We start from the raw sequence: 19212 nt of genomic DNA on the forward strand, positions 1-19212 counted from the left end.
TTCATCCCCACAGCAGAGAGCTACCCCCTCCAGCTGTTAGTGCTCAGCAGAGGAAGTTCACCCCCACACACACTTCTCTGTCTTCCTTACACTGCTAGTGAGTGTGTGAGACTGCCTGGGAACTACCAGCCCTTGCCCTTATGAAACGGGGGGTGACTCGGACAGGCAACCCTGCACACATTCCTCCCTCCCCATCTGCAAAGCACCATCAGTCTTATTCTCCGATTTCAAAAGCTAAACACTGCTCCTCTGGAGCTGGGCCTGTCGGTCCTACCGGGCCTGGAACCACGATGCTGATGCAAGTCGACCCGCCTTCCACTTTTTAAACAGAAGGGCCGCGAGGAAACACTAGCAAGAGGAAGCGTCTCTATGTTTCAGGCTGGGTCCTGGGTTTAGTACATAAGTCATCAGTGTAGTTACCAGGCCAAATTCTACTGGGGTGCAAGTCGAGCCAGCCCGAGGGTGCAGGGGATCTGCAGCGTGCTTTGGCCGATTGGTTCTCTGTGTGTGGCTCTTATGCTAATGCAGTGCCTGTGGAAAATTGTAGCTTCTCCACTTTTCAAGGTGACCTCCCCTGGCTTTTGCTAAGCAGTTGGGTCTCTGCCTGCCCTTGCTGCTGTATGGTGGCAAAAGATGGGCCTAGGGTAGCGTTCACACAAGAAAAAGCCCTTTTCTCGGCTTAATTTGTACGGTAGTGTCTGGTCTAAGTTTAGGAGCAGGATGTCGAGGAGTCAGGCCATTTCTGTGATTAGCTCTCACACCCTGACCTGCCCCACGGCATTAGTCATAGGTGTTAAAAACCATCTCTAAACACTCAGACTAAAAATCTCTTCCCCTGATGTCTGGGCTCTCAACCCTTGGGCTGCTAGAACATGACTAGCTCTCTATCTGAGGCAGACCAGATGAGTCCCTCCTTACCATAATAGATGAGCATCTCACAACCTTTACTGTCTTTATCCTCCCAACCGCCCTGGGCGGCAGGGCTATTATCACTTTCACAGATGGGGAAACTGAGGCACAGAGTGGCTAAGTGACTCACACAAGGAGCCTATGGCAGAGCAGGGTCTGACGTCCTAGGCTACTGCCCTAACCACTGGACCATCCTTCCTCCCAAGTCTCCACTGGCTCTAGACTCTTCCATCACAGCCACGGCCTGAGTTTCAAGGGAAAGAACAAAACACAATTTATTTAGATAAAACCTTCCAAACCTCCTTTGTCCATTAGAAAGAAGCAAACTCTGGCCTAAGTCTACTCCTGGTTCCCTGCGTGCCCCTCCTGCCCTTTGTTTCCTGCAGAATCTACAACACTTTTACCTTTTTTTTTTTTTTTTTTTTAAATGCGGTTTCTCGCTCTCTCCTTTTGGCGGTGTCCCCAGCGCCCGGGCGGGCCCTGCTAGCCCATTAATGGGCCTCTATCTGCCCCAGCCACTGCAAAGGTGCCTGTTGCAATCCTCCATCCTGCTCACCTCTGCAAGATGTTAACGCCAGGGCCTCATTACGGTGACTTCACTGTAGGGTGACCAGATGTCCGATATTAGGGGCTTTGTCTTATATAGGCAACCTGTTACCCTTTCCCCCCCCATCCTGATTTTTCACCCTTGCGGCCTGGTCATCCTACTTCACTGCCACGGAAGGGCACAAATGCTCAGCGAGAGTCCGAGCTCTTTGGGGAAACACCTCGTCTCACCTCTCCTTCCTGCAAAAATAGGCTCTTGCCTTAGTCCCCTCCTGCCTCCCTACACGGGATTTCTTTGCCCACGGACCCTTAGCAACTCTCCGTCTTTGCTAGTCTCTCATCTCCTGTGGGGCCTGGGGCTCTTTGTTTAAAAAAAATAAAATAAGTAGTTCAGTGACTCTATTAGCCGGAAGAAAGACACCTGTTCCGTTCTCTGCTGTCACGTTTGTGTATCTCAGCAGGGAGCCCTCCCGTGGAGTCAGTCGGTGCTTAATGGGATCTGCACCTTTAGATCTGAATGCTTTGTATTGAAAAGCACCACAACTCCTGCCCCTTCCTCCGCGTGGCTTTTGTCGATTTAAGCCTAGAAGAGCCCGTTGTGATCTCTAGTCTGAGCTCTGCATGCAGGCCGGAGAATGTCACCCCGTGGTTCCTCTATCAACCCATACCCTCTAGCGGAGCCCCTTCTGCGGGTATCTCTGGGCAAGCGGCTGGCAGATAATTAATTGCTGTTGGTTAATTTCCAGCATACCGCTCAGCACTGCATGAAATACAAACATCAGCAACAGCACTGAGACCATTTCAGCTGCAATTACCTTGGCTACCCCCACCTCATTGTCGCACAGGGGCAAGGGCGGCGGGTATCGTAGCCAAGGGGAGGCTAAACCTCCCCTACCCCGGGCTGTGGTTCTGCCCATGCTCTGCCCTGTGGACCTACCCTCACTCTCCTGAAGCCAGCTGGAACTCTGGTTGGGGCTTGGGGTGGCTGGGGAGGGCTGGCTAGGGGCAGGGGGGCTGGGGCTCCTCCAGGCACGGGGGGGGCCCTCAGGGCTCCAGCTGTGGGGGGGGTCACTCTAGCCATGGGGGGGGGGCTTGGGCAGAAGGGGCAGGGCTGGGGGGCTAGCCTCCCCTACAGAGGGTTCACCCACTGCCCATGCACAGGGGTCGATATTCCGAATGAGAAAGAGGGAAGAAAAGCCAGAGGAAGGATGAGAAAAAACTTACATGTGTGTTCATTCAAACGCTGCTCCTGCTGGTAGAAGCAGGGTCAAATGCTGCGCACTGCAGCCGGGGGGCAGAGGGCTAGGAAGGGTGTGATGTTCCCCTCTGGTGTTATCTGGACTGGTGATCTGCTAGGCCACTCCGATCCTTGACTCTGGGAGCCAGCCTGACCCTGCTTTGCTGTGAGAACCCCGACTCCCGCGCTGTTCACGTACAGCCTCGGGCATGTAAGCTGCACTTTGGATTGTGCAACTGAATGACACTAGCCAATATCTCCCAGACACAACCCTAGGAACCTCCATCTGGCAGCGTCCAGTTATGCCTGCTGGATGCTGCAAGCTTATATAAGTTTGTCAATTTAACAAAGAAATTGATATGTACCAGGCTTGTTATCCCCAGGGGAGCCTCTGACATACTTCAAACCAAACGCACTGCTTCAGGTAGAATAAACACACATTTATTAACTATAAAGATAGATTTGAAGTGATTATAAGTAAAGGATAACAAGTCAGATCTGGTCAAATGAAATAAAAGCAAAACACATTCTAAGCTGATCTGAACACTTTCAATGTCCTTACAAACTTAGATGCTTCTCACCGCAGGCTGGCTGGTTACTTTTCACCCAGGTTCTCCCCTTTGATCAGCGCTTCAGTCGCTTGGTGGTGATGTCTGTAGATGTAGGTGGAAGAGAGAGAGCATGGCAAACGTCTCTTCCTTTTATCACGTCCTTTCTTCCCTCTTGGCTTTGTCCCCCCCCCCCCCCACTTCAGAGTCAGGTGAGCATTACCTCATCGCAGTCCCAAACTGCCCAAAGGAAGGGGGTGACTCCCTGGAGGGTCTAACAGATTCTTTTGTTGCTGCCTAAGCCAGTGTCCATTGTTCCTGTGAGGCTGGGCTGGGTTTGTCCCATTCATGCCCTGACGAGGTGTGAACTGCCCCTCTGCTCTTGGAGAGTTTTTGCCTGGGCTTGCGTTAAGCCATGAGGATACATTTTCAGCCTCATAACTATATACATGAAATTATAACCTACAACCTTACTATAACGATTACTATAACATCACTATAACAGCAATGCTCAGTGCATTATGAGCCTTCCGAAGACACCCGACATGACAAACTTTGCATTGGATACATCATCATTTTATAAAGATGAATGTGGAGGTGTAGGGTGTCCCCGAGGTACAGAGCGTCAAAAAGGGACCTTAGAGGGAGAAGGGGCAGGCTCTGAGCTCCGTTTGCTTACTTCAGAAACTGTTTGGAAGCAGCCAGCACACTTGGCATCAGGAAAACTAGAGTTCCGTCCATTTGGGGGCGGAGGGGGGGTGTCACTTCTCAGCCCAGGAGCGATGGAAGCCGGGACACTGGTAGTGCTGTGTGGCTGTACTGTGCCCTTCAGAGTGTTTTCCCGACAGTCATGAAGGGAGCCTCTCTGCAGGCCTGTGGGGTGAGTATCAGTCTCCCTCTTTTACAAACGGGGAGGTGCCGGAGCCCCAGAGAAGGGAAACAATTCGCCTAAGGTCATGAAGCAAGTCAGTGGGAGAATCCAAAGAGGAACCCAGGAGTCCGGAGCCCCAGGCCTGTGCTCTAGCTACTGATCCTGCCCCCCGGGGGTTGCATTTTTGCAGTGTTGCCCAAATTGTTGGTGGGAGCGGTGGGGATTGAATCGGGCTCTGAGTACAGCAGCAGGGCCTGCTCTCAGCTCCGATTTGAATGCCTAATTATTATCCAGCACTAGCTGAGCAGGATTCTAGCTCGTTTTCCCTGAGCGCTGCGCACAAGGATCCCCCCCACCCCAGCCCGTTATAGCTCCCATTTTAAAACCAGGCCATGTCCCTCCCCGGCAGCTTTCCCCACGGCTCTAACGTCCTTCGGGGAGAGCTCTGCACCGGCCTGGGTTGCAAATGTAGGCTCCAGTCTTTGGAAGGGCGGTGCCCCTATAGAGCCCGCTGGGAGTAGACGGAGGAGGGAGGGCGGTGCCCCTATAGAGCCCATATGGAGTGGGCGGCGCCCCTATAGGGAGGGAGGGCGGCGCCCCTATAGAGCCTGCAGGGAGCGGGCGGCGGAGGGAGGGTGGTGCCCCTATAGAGCCCGCGGGGGGAGGGCGGTGCCCCCTATAGAGCCCGGAGGGAGCGGGCGGCGGAGGGGGGGCGGTGCCCCATAGGGCCCGCAGGGAGCGGGCAGCAGAGGGAGGGTGGTGCCCCTATAGAGCCCCTATAGGGAGGGAGGGCGGCGCCCCTATAGAGCCCGCAGGTAGCGGGCGGCGGAGGGGGGGTGGTGCCCCGTGGGGAGCGGAGGGTGGAGGGAGGGCGGTGCCCCTGTGGAGCCCGCAGGCTGGGGGGGCGCAATGCCTCTATAGCTGTTGCCGAGGAAAGGGCAGGGCCCCTATAGACCCAGCAGGTTTGGGGGGGGGGGACCTGGCTGCGCGGTCCCGCGGGGGGCGTGGCTTGGCGGGTGCGGGGGGGCGTGGCGTGGCCGGGCGCTGGAGCCGAGCGGCGGGCGGAGGAGCCGGTCCGGAGCCATGGCCCTGCTGGCCGCGCGCGCCGACTACCTGGCGCCCTGGTGGGCCGCCTGGCTGCACCGCTTCCCGCACGTGAACCTGCGGCTGCAGCCCGTGCCCAGCGCCTTCCGCCCGCAGCAGCCCGACTACCAGCAGGTGGGTCCGGCCCCCGGGCACCCGCCCCCCCTTCCCTCCCCGGCAGCCCCCGGACCCTTCTCCCGGCAGCCCCGTGCACCCAGTCCCCCCTTCCCTCCCCGGCAGCCCCCGTGCACCCGGCCCCCCTTCCCTCCGTGCACCCAGCCCACCTCCCCCCTGTAGCCCCCGTGCACCCGGTCCCCCTTCTCCCGTGCACCCGGCCCCCCTTCCCTCCGTGCACCCAGCCCACCTCCCCCCCGGCAGCCCCCGTGCACCCGGCCCCCTTCCTTCCGTGCACCTAGCCCGCCTCCCCCCGGCAGCCCCCGTGCACCTGGTCCCCCTCCTCCCCGGCATCCCCCGGACCCTCCCCCCAGGCAGCCCCCATGTTTCCGGTCCCCCTCCCCCGACAGCCCCCGGACCCTCCGCCCGCCTCTCTCCGTGCACCCAGTCCCCCTCCCCCCGGCAGCCCCCGGACCCTCCCCCCAGTAGCCCCCGTGCACCCAGCTCCCCTCCTCCCTGGACCCTCCTTCCCGGCAGCCCCCGTGCACCCGGACCCCCGCCTCCCTCCCCCAGGCACCTGCGCCCCAGCTTTGTGCGCTGCCCTCTCAGCCCTTGCCCCCTCAGTCTTTCTCTCCCCCACCCCCCTGAGTGCCTCCCCCCGGACCCCCTGCATTGCAAGCCCCAGTGCAGTCAATTCCCACCTGCCATCTCAGGGCCATTCCTCCTGTGTAACCCCACCACCACCACTCTCTGCACACTGCGAACCTGGGGGGCAGCTCCGGGGTCACCCTAGTACACCCTTGTGTGCTGCCAACTTCCCCGGGGCAGCGCCTGCATGTGCGGATTCCCTGGCACGCTAACCCCGTGCCCAGGGCAGTCTGCGTGCGCCCTACCCTGCGGGCTCGGCGGCTCCTCAGCCACCCCCTTGCCAACCCATGGCAGCTTCCGCCCCCAGTAGGGGAGCAACCAGAAAACTGGTACCCAGAGCTCCCCGTTTAGGCCCTAGCAGGGCAGTAGCTGGCCCCTTCTCATTACCCCCCACTCCCCCGACCTGCAGCCTGGGTACCGCCAATAAGAACCTGAATAAAATTAATGCATCCCAGGCCTTCCCCCAAATCTGGCCTCTGCACTCAGCCTGGCCGTGGCTCTGAACCTTTCCCAACCCAGCCGGGCTTTGCCTGTGGGGCTGTATGGAGGGGGGGGATGGGGAATCGCCTTTGGAAAGTTTCAGTCTGGCTACCAAATGGATTTGCTGGGAATCAGAGGGAGCTCTGGGTAGGGGAGGTGGAATCCATCCCTGTTTCCCATGGGAAAATTTCCAATTTCCAGGTAGCTTTTTCCTCCACACTCATGCTGCATGTGGATCTTTTGTTTGCTCTTAAAAAAAAAAAAAAAAAAAAAAAAAAAGGTGGAGCAGATATTTATCTCCTGGGGGGTGTCCTGCTGGGGAAGAACCTGTAGGGTAAGCAGAGAATACGGATTTCTAGGCCACGGATGGCGCCCCCTCCCCGAGTCCTGCAGATTATGTTGTCACCTGAAATGGTATTTACAAAGGTAACAACAGCTCTTGCCTCCTAACCACACTTTCCTGTGTGCAAGAATCCGAGATTTACTCAGTTGTGTTAATGTTGGAACCCGTTCTGTTCGTTTCCGCTGTGTCTCTGAGTGCGGCTAGCTGCAGGGAGTCGCTAGCCAGGGCCAGCGTTGTAGGGGTTGTGTGCACATTAAAGGTTTGGCCAAACTTAGTTATTGAGAGAAAAAAATCTGCAAAATGTTTCTTAAAATGCAAAGTTCTTCTCTTCCCAGCGAAACATCCCCTTGCAGGGTTTGCAATCCAGGCCTTGCCCCAGGCTGGGAAGAAAAGCAGAAATGGCAACTGTCTAGTCAGTCTCTCTGCCGTGAATGAAGGGGGGGGAAGCAAACAAAGGGGCGTTAAATCACTGCTTCTCTTCTGCTCGCCGTGGGCCTCTAAAGCATTGGATTCCATTAGTGCCACCCAGAAACCAGTGCTCTCTTGTGCTAGCAGGGCCTTTGTCGCACTCCTCTGAATTGCCACTCTTTTTAATGTTAGGTTTTGGATGGAACAAGTTTTGGGGCCAGTGGGAAGCTGCCCAGGTGTTCTCCTGCCCTTTGGTGTTTTCAGACCGTTTGTAGGTGCAAGGAGTGATCGGCTGGAGTAGCCGTTTACACGCCGTCTGCCTCCCTGGACGTGCTCCTAGCCACGGTTATGAGATGTGCAGTGCAAGGGGTACTTGAGTTCATCTTCTGGAGCCCCCTTCAAGTGGCTCTCAGGGCAGCTACTGTACTGTACACCCCCTTTCCCCTGCCTCCCCCCCCCTCACCCCCGCAATACTCTTCCAGTGCGGCAAGGTGCGTGAGGGGCTTCTGTCCTGTCAAAGCAAAGCAGAGGACGCACCTGGTGACCAAGGGATGCTGGAAAGCAGGGGACGTGGGCAATGGCGCACCTCTTCTTCCAGCCATTGGTCCTGCTACTAGCTCTGTCCCTCTGACCCTTTCGCACCCTCCCACTGCCAGTCCTACCTGTCCCTCATCTGTGCATCGCTAGCCCTCCTGGGCCCTGCACTGCCAGCCCTGTCCTTGTGGGTGTGCTACAGAGAGCGTCTTGGCTTTTGTGGTTTGTTGGCAGGGGACAGCTCAGTCACCTCCGGGAGAGAACCCCAGGTTGAAACCCAATGGCGCTGACTCCCAGAGTCTCCGAAGGCCTTCAGACAGCGCCATGTTGTTTGTTGGGGGCTGGGCCCTTGGATGAGACATTAAAAGTTACTGCATTGTCATTATCCCCCTTCCTATGACGCTGTTGTACTCTTTGCTGGTTGACTGCCACCCTCCACCCCAGAGGTGGCTGCATTTCAGGGGTGCCGCCTCGGCATAATTCCCAAAGTACTTTGAGTTGCAAGTCATTATAGAAACGCAAAAAATTATACACAGTCGATGATTGACAGCGAGTGGCCAAAGGTTTCCAATTACCCTGGAAAACATGCTGATTCCAACCCGTGCTAATTGAATGCAGGGCTTTAAGCACAAGCCCGTGGGGTTAGATGCGTCCTTTTCTTACTACCTGTCTGTGAGATGAAGGCAGCTAGCTCCACACACAGCTTGAATGGCGGCTGTTGGCAAAATGGGGAGTGGCATGGCTGGTGGGGGGAGGGGAAGGGGGGACTAATTGAGAACATTGTTTTTGAATTTGCGCCTGAAACCCAAGTATCTCAGCTTTGAGCTCGAGCAGTGACTCTCGCGCTGGGACCCCATCTGGCCATTGGGCAGTACGGGAAGGCCAGGCGGGTCGGTACGTCAGAATTGGAGCACGAGAACCAGGATGTGACTGGTCCACTTCACCGGCCAGGCTGGGCAAAATGCAGAGAGCAGGTCCCTCTGCGAGGAAAAGCCACTTCGAGTTCTTCCCCCCTCCTTTGTTGATTTCGCCTGCTGGGTTGCTCACAAACACCTGCAAAGATGGCTCTTTTTGAGCAACCTGAGTAGCCTGACGTGTCCCTTTAAGCACCGTTGGGCTGTTTGGAGGGCAAACGCCCAGCCGTTGGTGCTGGTGAAGTGCTGGGAAGTTCCCTGTGCTCTCCTAGGGCCCACCCTGGCTTGGTTTGTGGCTCTGAGTGTCTGTTTAACAAAAGGTACAAGGTACTTTAGAGCCTGACTGGTGCATCGGGGTGGGGGCCCTGCCTCCCATGAGCTTCTCCACCAGGGAAAAGTGGCGCGGCGTGAGGAAGCTAATGGGGGCTTGTAAGCGGCTAGAGGTCGCTGGCAGCACAGTGGACGGCTCTGAGTAGCTACCAGGTGGGCGGTGGGGTGCCTGTGACTGGAATCGCTTGTTCTGATCGGTGCTGGACAGGCCCCGGGGGGCTGGGTGTGGGCTGGTGCCGATGGAGGGGGGTGCTGGCGGTGCTAGGCCTGCAGGGCTATAACCAGAAGGTGACCGATGTGGAGGAGGTGCTGGTCAGCTGGAGCGTGGCCCCGGGCGAGGGCTAGCTCCTCCCTCCCGGTGCGTGTGGCTCCGTCCCTGACGCGGCGGGTGGGCCCCAGTTCTCCTTCCTGGGATACAGGCCTGCTCAGGATGTGCCACCTGGACATGGGACTTGGCTGGTGGCTTCGGGACCTGGCCCTGCAGCGTCGGAGCGGCTCTGGATGATCAGAGCACAGGGGCTCTGAGATCCGTTGGGAGCCCAGGGCCGCCCTTAGGAGAGTGTCACGGGGTCTGTGGACACTGAATGTAGCACTGTGCGGGAAGCCGAGGTAAGCTCGGGAGGGACCAGCCCACCGAGCCGGGTAGAGCCAGCCTCGGCATTACCAGCTCTGCCAGAGCAGCCGTACTGTTCTCCCCCTCGCGCTGTGCGCCAGCCCCCTCGCTGGGGCTTAGTTCCTGTCTGAAGGGCCCCGCCTGCTCCCACTCCGGCCTGCAGCAGAGCCTAAAGCAGGGCCCGTTCCAGCCAGGAGGAATTGTAGCACCACCAAAATGGAGCTCTGCCCCCCACCCCTCCGCCCCAAGCGCCGGTCTGTTGCCTGTGGACACCAGTCCCCATGAGTTAGGGGCCTGTCCTGCTGTCCCCTGCTAAAAACACACCACTCGCACCCCTATTCGGTGCGCTCCTCCCCAGGGGTGGCCGCACTTCCCTGGTGCTGCCTGCATATAGTCCGCAAAGCACTCATGGCTGAAAGACACCATACAGACGTGTACGGCTATGATTTTTCTTCATTAATCCTCCCCATCATGAACCCACCGCTCCCCAGGAGGAGCGCCCCTCACGGCTCCATTCGGCACTCCACAGCCCTTTCGGAGGGGCTGCTCAATGGGGTAGAGTCGGCTGTAGTGTAATCAGAACTGCAAAGCGCACCGGCCCTTGCTTAGCTCTGAATCCCGTGTGGTTCTCTCCAGGGAGCCCTGTGGAGGCTGCCCATTATCTGCCATCGATAATTTGGGGGGAGCGGTTCCTGCTTGGTCTCGTGCCATCGGGAGCCGGTGGTGCACTCGGTTCCAGCTGCCTCGATAAGATCGTATCTGCTCACTAATAAGCATGGCTGTGCCAAACCAGGCCAGGCAGGAAGGAAACCTTCAAACAATACAGCCTCGCACAGGAAGCCCTTCGCAGCCCTCTCACCTTCCGTGCAAAGGTGTCGGGCGGGTTTTCTGCTGCTCGGAGCTGCACGGTGCTGCTCGTGGGGAGGAGGGGGGTGCTGGGGATGTAGGTCGTGGATGACATTTTCATAGCACCTTACAGGCAGCGTGCGGAAATGCGGCCACCTCTGGGGTAGCGTGTAGCGGGGGGGGGGGGGGATGGAAGCCAGCCATAGTGGGGATGAGCCAGTATGCAGCGCTGTTACCTGGGTGGGAGGGGAAGTGCTGCAGGGTTGTGGCAAGGTCTCCATTGAAAGGAGCACACCTCGCCCGCCTGGCTGGGTTTGGCCCTGTGGCTGCAGGGAATCGAGGGCTTGGCGTTGGGGCTGGGTCTCAGGCTGAGTACGCTGGCAGTGGCAGCACTGTCCACTTGCGTCAGGCAGAAGCTGCTGCGGGCACACGACACCTGTGCTCTTGGGGGGGCTTTCGCAGACGCCCCGAGGATCTGGTTTCTCTTCTACACAGCCTGTTCGAACACAGGCGTAAAGACGGGAGTTTGCCAGCTCCAGTCTGAGCCTGGCTCTCTGGCAGCCGAGCTGGAGCCGTGCGGGCTGCCGGGAAAGTAACTGCCCTGAATGGAGACCCGGGTTCCGGGCAGAGACGTGGTAGTGCCCAGGGGCCACGCCTGTGGCAGGAGGCCAGCAGGGAGCCCTGAGAGCCCTCCCGTCCTGCACGGCCAGCACCTTTCCACCCGCATTATACTGCTTCGCTGCAGTTTCCTGGTCAGCTGCCCCATGGCCAGCGTGTCCCCACAAACCCAGCGTTAGCACCCCCCTTCGTCCCCTCCGACGTGGGCGGGGTGGCCTCGGGTTGCTGTACAGTGAGAAGTGGGAGTGTAAGATGGCAGAGACCCTGCTGGGCGTCACGTCCTGAGTGCTTTCTGGCCCCTGCAGATCTGCATACCCAGCTGGGTCAGTCCACTGGAACTAGGAGATGTGTACAGGGCCGGGGGCAGACTGGTCCTGTGGTGCCCATACTTGGCAGCGTGGCCTGGGAGAATGTGCAGTGGAAGGGGAAGCATCAGGCCGGGCTCCTGTCTCCTAACTCCAGCGCTGGGGGACTGGAAGCTCCACCAAGTTCCCTGCTGCACAGCGAGGCTTGCCTTTCTCCTGGAGGGGTGTGAGGATTGGCTCGGACCTGTGCCACGCTTTGGTGCCGACGCAGTGCTGCGTGGTGTGATGGGCGTGCCTATCCCATGGGCACGGGCGTGGTTTAACCGACGATCATAGCTGGAGGGTCTAAGCCCTGACCCCCGATGTGCCAGGTTTCTGTCTCACTCCCTTCGGGCATTGTGTGCCATGGGGGGCGTGGGGACCAGTCCAACTGGGAAAGCCCAGGGCTCCAGAGAAGAACGACCAGTCTCTGCTCTACAGCAGAACCGCATCTTCTTTGCAGGGTGACCCCAATGCCCTGTTTATCAGCCCCACCTCCCCCCAGAGGAGCGTGTGCAGCAGGAGAGAGAGGACGTGGCCGGAACGACTTTCTTGTGCAACCCCAGCGTCCCGCAGCTCTGCTCTGAGCTACTGGCTGGGCCCCGGCCCAGTGAGCACTGGCTTCCCCTTGCACCACGAGGGAGGGGATCTGTGGAGGCCAATCTCCCAGCAAGCGCTTGCTCGCCCGGCTGCCCCCTGGGGACGTCCGCTGCTGCTTGTGTCACTTCCTGTGCCAACCAGGCTGCTCTGTCCACGTCCCCTGGGAGCTGCAGGGAAAGTGTTAGAAAACTCTTCCCCCTGGGTGGACGGGTGGGGGGCACTGGCTTAGCCTGGGGGAGGGCTGCAGAAACCAGGGCAGCAGCTCGGGTGATTGGAACGATCGCTGCTCTGTTCAGAGCGGCTCTCTCGAGCCAAGTCCTCGCAGGAAAAGTTTCTGCATAACACACAATCCCAGGGCTGCAGTGGATTGATTGGGATGCGGCCCCCACACACCTGCTCTTCCAGCCCCGGGTCGCCCCCACAGCTCTGCAGATGCCCCTCAAATCCTGACCCCCCCAGTCCCCTGCTTTTCCAGCCCTGGGCTCTTTTTCCTGACCGGGGTCCCCAGAGGTGAAAGCACAGGGTGCAAGGCAGGGCCCTCACTTCACCCTCTCTCTAATAGAGACTTCAGCACAGTTCAAGGGTGTAGCCTCACAGAGAGATCCCAGTGCCAGCCTCTGGACTCTGCCCCAGTGCTCGCTGAAAGCTCTGTTTTAACGGAGGGACGGATCTGCCAACTCACTCTCCCTCTGGTCAGCGAGTGTGTTGCAAGTTCCAGTCTGAGTGCCAGGATTCCTGCTGCAAAGAACTGACCAAGGACGTCCCCAGAACAAGCCGGGTCCCTGTGTTCTGTCACCTCGGGTTAATCATTGTCCCTGCCTCCAAATGACACCCTTTCACACCCTTCCCGCTGGGATCCGGCTCAGTCCGGTCAGTGGCTTTGAGCTGCTCCAAGCTCCTCTCCTGCCTGTGACTTCGTCGGCTTCCTCTCCCCTTTCTGGCCCACTGGTGCAGCTTTGCTTTCACGCTTTGTAGGGTTGGTTTGGTCCTAAGCAGCAGTGGCATCGCTCTTCCCCCACCTCTAATGCACCTCCTGCCATGGCACCGGCTCCACCCAGCCCAGGGCCGGTGCTGGTCTAACCCACTCTAAGAGCCCGTCTGGCTCCTGCTGCGAAGAGCCTCTCACCAGCCACTCGCAGTGTTGTGTAACCGCAAGAGCCACCCGCAAAGCAAGTCCAAACCGACATGCTGCCTCGGCCGGGCTGCGTGCCGAGCGTCCTGGGACTTGGGAGCTGGGGCTTTCGATGAGCTGAGAGCCCCTGGTCCTTGCCATTTCTGGGCTGGTACCAGCTCCTCCGCTGATGCAAAACAGCAGTGCAGTAGCAGGTGGGGAGAAGGGTGCATGAAAGCCGACGGGACAAACGGGGCTTTATTGAAACCGGAGGGGGTGGGGGCGTCCCCCCTTCAGGGAGCTGCTATCGGGAAGCGAGATGGAGGAGCGGAAATTCGGGCTGATGGAAGCTGCAGGCTCGGTACCTGACTTGCTGTCGCAGTGTGTGAGCCAGGTGATCAGAGCTGCTTTCCCCTTCTCTTTGTCACTGGGCTCACTCAGTTCTTCGCTAGCTGCCCCTGGAGCAGAGCAGAGCTGCGGCTGCTCCCTGCCCCAGGAGCGGGTGAATGGCTGACAAAGGTTGGAATAAAAATATGCAGTGACGAGTGCACCCAAAAAAAAAAAAAAAAGGGCAGGCCGAGCAGGATGTGGGCCTGCCTCTGGCTGAGGAAGGGAGTGGGAGAAGATCCCTGCTGGAGGGGGTCAGCATCAGGAGTTAACCTGAGTCACTGTCATCAGCCAGTCGCGCTCTGAGGTTTCCCGATCCGGGAAGGGAGGCGTTAAATATAGGGGAACTGGAAGCTAAAGGAAGGTGGCGTCTGCCTGAGCCGTTGTGTGTCAGGACTTGTGTTGCACCAGTGTAATGCCTTAGGGGGGCCTGCAGTGTGCAGGGTGAGAGAGTCCCTGCCCCAGTGAGCTCGCAGACCCGACAGAGCAGGGCAGTGAGTTGCCCACGGTCGTGCCAAGCCAGGGGTAGAACCCGGGGTTCCTGAGGCCCCGTCCAGTGCCGAACCCATGGGACTGTCCTGCGATGAGCTCCCCTCTATGCCTCCCTGGGAGAGGGTCACGCCCTGCAGGGTGATTGCTGCCTGCCTCTGTGGCAGGGGTAGAACCCGGGGTTCCTGAGGCCCCGTCCAGTGCCGTACCCATGGGACTGTCCTGCGATGAGCTCCCCTCTGTGCCTCCCTGGAGAGGGTCACGCCCTGCAGGGTGATTGCTGCCTGCCTCTGTGGCAGGGGCCGTGCAGTCTGCTGAGGAAAGCCTTGCCCAGGCACGGCTGAGGACACGAGACTTCCAGGGATGCCCGCTGTGCGTCACAAGGACGGCCCACCTAGCCCAGTGTCCTGTCTTCCGACAGTGGCTGGAGCCAGGTGCTTCAGAGGGAACGAACAGAACAGGGCAATCGCTGAGCAATCCAGCCCCAGCTTCAGTCAGTCAGAGGCTTCGGGACACCCTGAGCATGGCCTGGTGTCCCTGACCATCTTGGCTAATAGCCATTGATGGACCTATCCTCCAGGAACGGGTCTAATTCTTTGTTGAGCCCAGTTATACCTGTGGCCTTCACGGCATCCCCTGGCAATGAGTTCCGCGGGTTGGCTGAGCGTTATGTGAAGCCGTGCGTTCCGCGGTGTGGATTGCATGCCATGCGCTCCTCTCCCTTTTCTTCGATAGGTTCTGGTCACTGGGGCAGTGCCAAGTCCTTGCCCGGTGGAGGGCAGGGAGCCTGTGTTGGTAACATGCCAGGAGCCCGGGGCCTGCCCCGATTGGCCCTGCGTGGGAATGAATCACAGCTGCCCACATCTGGACCATGGAGGTTTGACCCTGGCAGACATAGCATGCAACCCTCAATCCGCTGCTCCGCTCAAACTGGAGCGCTGCATGCTGGGACCTGTCGTCTCTCTGTGACCCACCTCCTGGTAAAGATGGCCCCGATCAGTGGGGGCCCGTGCTTGAATCACCATGTTGAGGCCCTCACGTAAGCTGGAATGTCTGTGATGGCTGTCGTGGGCCAGCCCATCGAAGGGGAATGACAGCTCTGGAAATGGAGAGCCCTGGGCGGGGAGGCGCTGGCACTGTTCGTTAGGACTGCAGGAGTAATTGCCCGTTACGGAGAGAAATGATTCCTGCTGGTGCATTCTCCCTTTCCGCTCAGGCGGAGAACTCCTTAACAAAGAGCCCTGCAGCGTGGCTTTCCCCAGCAGCCTCCTCCCGCGCTCTGGCCTGCATTAGCTGGAGTAATCGAAGCCAGCCTCTTAGATTCGATCGGGCTTGGCAGGCAAGCGGGGCCGCTAACGACCCTGGAGCCCTCGGTGCTGGGAAATGGCTGGGCAGGCGGAGGGGGTGCGGTAGCAGGGTCTGCAACTTGTTAGCGTGTGTGTTTAGTTCCCACAGCACCGTGGAGGGGGCAGGGGGAGAACCGCAGGGAGGGGGGGCCCATGCGGCTGACACCGGAAGGTTCAGCTCCATGAAACCCCAGCCCATCTGGGCTTGGAAGCTCAATCCACGATTCTCCCCCAGGACGCTTTTCAGGCTGCAGTCGAATGATCGTTTAAAGAGAGATGAGGCGGCTGCGGTAACATCTCTCATATCCTGGGACCAGCACGGCTGCCCCAAGGCCACACACTGCACTGGAGGATGTTTTGGGCCCTTTCTCCTTTCAGCCACGTAACGACAGTTTCATGAAAGGCTCCAGGGCTGCCGAGCCCCCTGGAACTGGCGCCATGTTGTGGTCCCGGGAAACACGGCGGTGGAATACGAGCGACGCGCCAACGATGCTCTGGCTCCGTATCTCCTTCCTGGCTGGCCCCACGCTGGGTGGGGGGTGAGAGCTCCGCAGGACCTAGGAAGCTGGCCAGGTGCCTAAAATCTGGGGCGGGAAGTCCCTGGTGGAAAGGGACAACAAGAGTCACACCCTAATGCACCCCCTGCAGGGCGGGGACCGGACTGGTCCTGCTTCATGGGTGGGGAAATTGAGGCAGAGCTGCGCAGCGTCAGTGTTTGGTCTGGGGCTGTGCGTCTCTTCCCCTCAATCCAGGAGGAGGTTCACTGTGTGAACAGCCATTCACACTGGAGCCATCGTGCAAATGTGAGCCATTGTTAGTGTAAAGATTGTTGTGTGGATCTCTCTCTCTGACACACACACACACACACACACACACTCTCTCTCTCTCTCTCTCTCTCTCTCTCTCTGTCATGGGGGAAGATGGATGAGTGGCGCTGGGTCTACGTCCCTTTCACTAGAAACCCATTCTTGCCCTGTCCGGCCCTGTAATGAACGAGGCCTCTATTGTTAATATGTCATGTGCTCCCTGAATTACGGGACCACTTTGCCCTTCTTCGAATTCAGTGACCCGCTCCCTGCTTTATGGCCTCAGTAACCTGCACAGAAGGGCCTGAGATGCCACTTAATCAAAATGTGGAATACTGAAAAGGTCACGGCAGGCCACTGCGCTTCAGGGGGAATATACAAGCCATTAAGATGTCAATCGATCTCTTTAATGACAACCTGTAACTAGCCAGGAAGCAGCCCCACGCTCTAACCGACTTGTAGCACGAACGAGAGGCAATTCAACCAGATATGCCCTCCTCTCCAGGCATCCTTCGGGAAGTCTGGAGCCCGATTCTTGGAGCACTCTAGCTAGTGGATTGCATGCTGCCTGTGGCAAGGACTGCGCCACTGTCTGTCTTGCAGGGTGATTAGCGTGCTGGAGGCGCTTAATACGTGCTTGCTGTTTTGGAGAATCCTTAGCGCCTGGTGAAAGGAGACACCTCTTCAAGTGGGGACAGTCCCGCCTTGGGTCACGCGGGGGGGCAGGAAGGCAGGGGAACGGGACCCAGTGGATGTGCTTTTGCCTCCTAGTTACTGTGTGTTTCCCTGCTGTCTGGTTTGTCCCATACAGGCTGCTCCTCCACTAACCCATCCCCTGCCCTGGCAAATGTTGTTCTAGAACCAGCCCCAACCATCTGCAAGCAGAACCTCGATTTTGTGAGCCCCACTCTTACAGGTGCCCATCTCTCCCAATCGTTTCTCCTGACCGGGACTGGGGTGGGGAATCACGTAACAGTGACATTGATGGAGAACAGGGCGTCGTCCCTTTGCATTCCGTGCGCTGGCTGTGGCTTCGCCGTGGTCGACGGGCAGGAGAGCAGCAACGCAGCGCGCCAGCTGGAACTCGGGGATGTTCTGTTTTGTGACTGGTGATTTTTTATGAACTTCTCAATCCCCCGTTAGTTTGTAAAATAGGGGTTCTGCCGTACGTGACCCAGTAAGAATGCCTCATGCGGGATGGGCCAGGGACAGGTCCCGTGACGGTGACCTGCCCTCTGGATTTGGTAAATTTGCTGGACGGGAAGCTAGCAGATGCCCTGGCTGGGGGCAGTTATGCTCGTGGTATTGTCTGGTCACGTGTCAGCTTTCACTTGCGTCAACTCTGGCTCTCATCGGATTCACTCTTTTCCTGCTGTTGCTTGTGGTATTAATGCAGCCGCTAATGGGGAGGAGCAGGGGGAGTCCGGGGGGAGGATCAAGCAACAGGCACAGCTGAGCCGGAGAGCCTGGGACGGGAGATGCAGGTGGCGTTGCTCTGGGATGGGGGAGACCCCATGCATCTGGCGCTGCCTTCCCCAATGTCGAATCGGGGGTGAGGGTCATCGGCTCGTGCGTCTCACTCGATAGCTAATGGAGACCGATGAGGGCAGAGACTGGTCTGAGGCTCTTGTGCCTTCAACGTGGCAGGCCTTAGATCAGAACCAGACACCCTGAACTGACAGCTCGCACACCAGGGGAGCCAGAGGCCTTGCCAGGCACATCCTGCACTGGCTGAAGATGGAACGATGTGCCGAGCCCGTCGCAGCAGCCCGGGCTGCAGGGTGTGTGTAGGGAGCGGGGGCTGTGGCTGCAGGGGGGGTCGTTCCTACGCGGGGGGGTGAGATATGTTGCATGCAGGAACTGAGCAGGGTGCCGTGCTCCGTACCGTCTTCCTCGCTCTCAGGCGGAGATGCCTGAGTGGAGGGCCCGGCCGGGCGATTTGAGCAAGTGTCCAAGAGCAGTTCAGCTGTCTTGCTGCCTGCCAGGTGGATAAATATCTGTAAGGGAAGGTGACCTCCCGTGGGGGGGACCCATGTCTTGGGGCCTGGCTCAGGAGGAGATGCTCCTGACTCTGGAGTGGGGGCCATGGTGCTGGCTCTTGGGGTAGCCGGGCAGGGAAGATAACCGGTGTCTGGGGTTCATGTGCTTGCCTGCTTCATCTAATGCTGGCTGCGGCGCCCCCATGTAACGGGGTGACCGGTAAATCGCCCGCCAGGTGTGGGTAGGCACCTTGGGGTGCATTCCTGGCTTTGTGCCTGGGCTCGTCAGTGTCTGTGTCTGGCCACGCTTTTCCACCTCCCCGGCCCTGGCTTGGGAGCAGTTATTCTTGACTCCATGGTGAGCACCTGGAAACAGAGCAAGGCGACTGGAGGGAAAGGCCAGTTGTTACGGTTTGCGTGACGTGCTCGGGACGGCAGTTCGGCTGCAGTGCTTAGCTGGGCCACCAGCTGGTCTGGGACGCGGGGAGCAAGACTTCGGCATGTGGCACATCCACTGAGCAAGGGAAAGAGCTGCTTCATGGGCAGCCAGACAGCTTCATTGTGAGGGTGGCACTGCCCGGTGACAGCCAGCGCTTGCGTAGCTTGGAGCTTCAGCGCAAGGCGTAGCCGTTAGGGTGTGTCTGCACTGCAGACAGGGGGTTCTGAACTCGGGTTCAAATAGCAGCAAAGACACCACAATGGCTTTTAGCTCCAGGTAGCCGCTCCAGCTCCATCTCCGGCTGCCTTACAGGTTTGAACTCGAGCTGCTAACCTGAGTCAAGAGCACACTTTTTTTCCAAGTTACTCCTGGGGGAGTTCTGCGCCACTGCACATACGCAGAATTTATGTCCCCCGCAGATTTCTTTGCTTCCCTGCAGAAAAATGACTTTCTGACGTGGAAGCAAAGGGAAGCCCCAGGAGTGGTCATGCGACCCTCCCCAGCAGTATGTTTCAGGTGCCCAGAGCAGCCAGCAGAGAGGTAAATCACTGTGGGGCAGGGGGTGAGACTGGAGACGACTCGGCTGGTGGCTCCTACCCTGTGCCAGGCTCATTTGCTAGTCCCAGCTAGGCTAGGGAGGACGGGACTTCCTCTTTCCCTGCACAGCAT

The 19212-nt window shown here is 58.5% G+C and overlaps 1 protein-coding gene across 1 annotated transcript in view; it reads left to right on the plus strand.

Moving 5' to 3' along the window:
- The first annotated feature begins 5194 nt into the window (after positions 1 to 5194).
- The window catches only part of TTYH2 (tweety family member 2), a 39710-nt gene continuing 25692 nt past the window's right edge, over positions 5195 to 19212 (plus strand). Inside the window, exon 1 of the mRNA XM_065415806.1 lies at positions 5195 to 5329. Within this exon, the coding sequence (XP_065271878.1) occupies positions 5195 to 5329 (135 nt within the window). The remainder of the gene's footprint in view (positions 5330 to 19212) is intronic.

This window comes from Emys orbicularis, chromosome 13 (genome assembly GCF_028017835.1).
Source record: "Emys orbicularis isolate rEmyOrb1 chromosome 13, rEmyOrb1.hap1, whole genome shotgun sequence".
Lineage (NCBI taxonomy): Eukaryota > Metazoa > Chordata > Testudines > Emydidae > Emys > Emys orbicularis.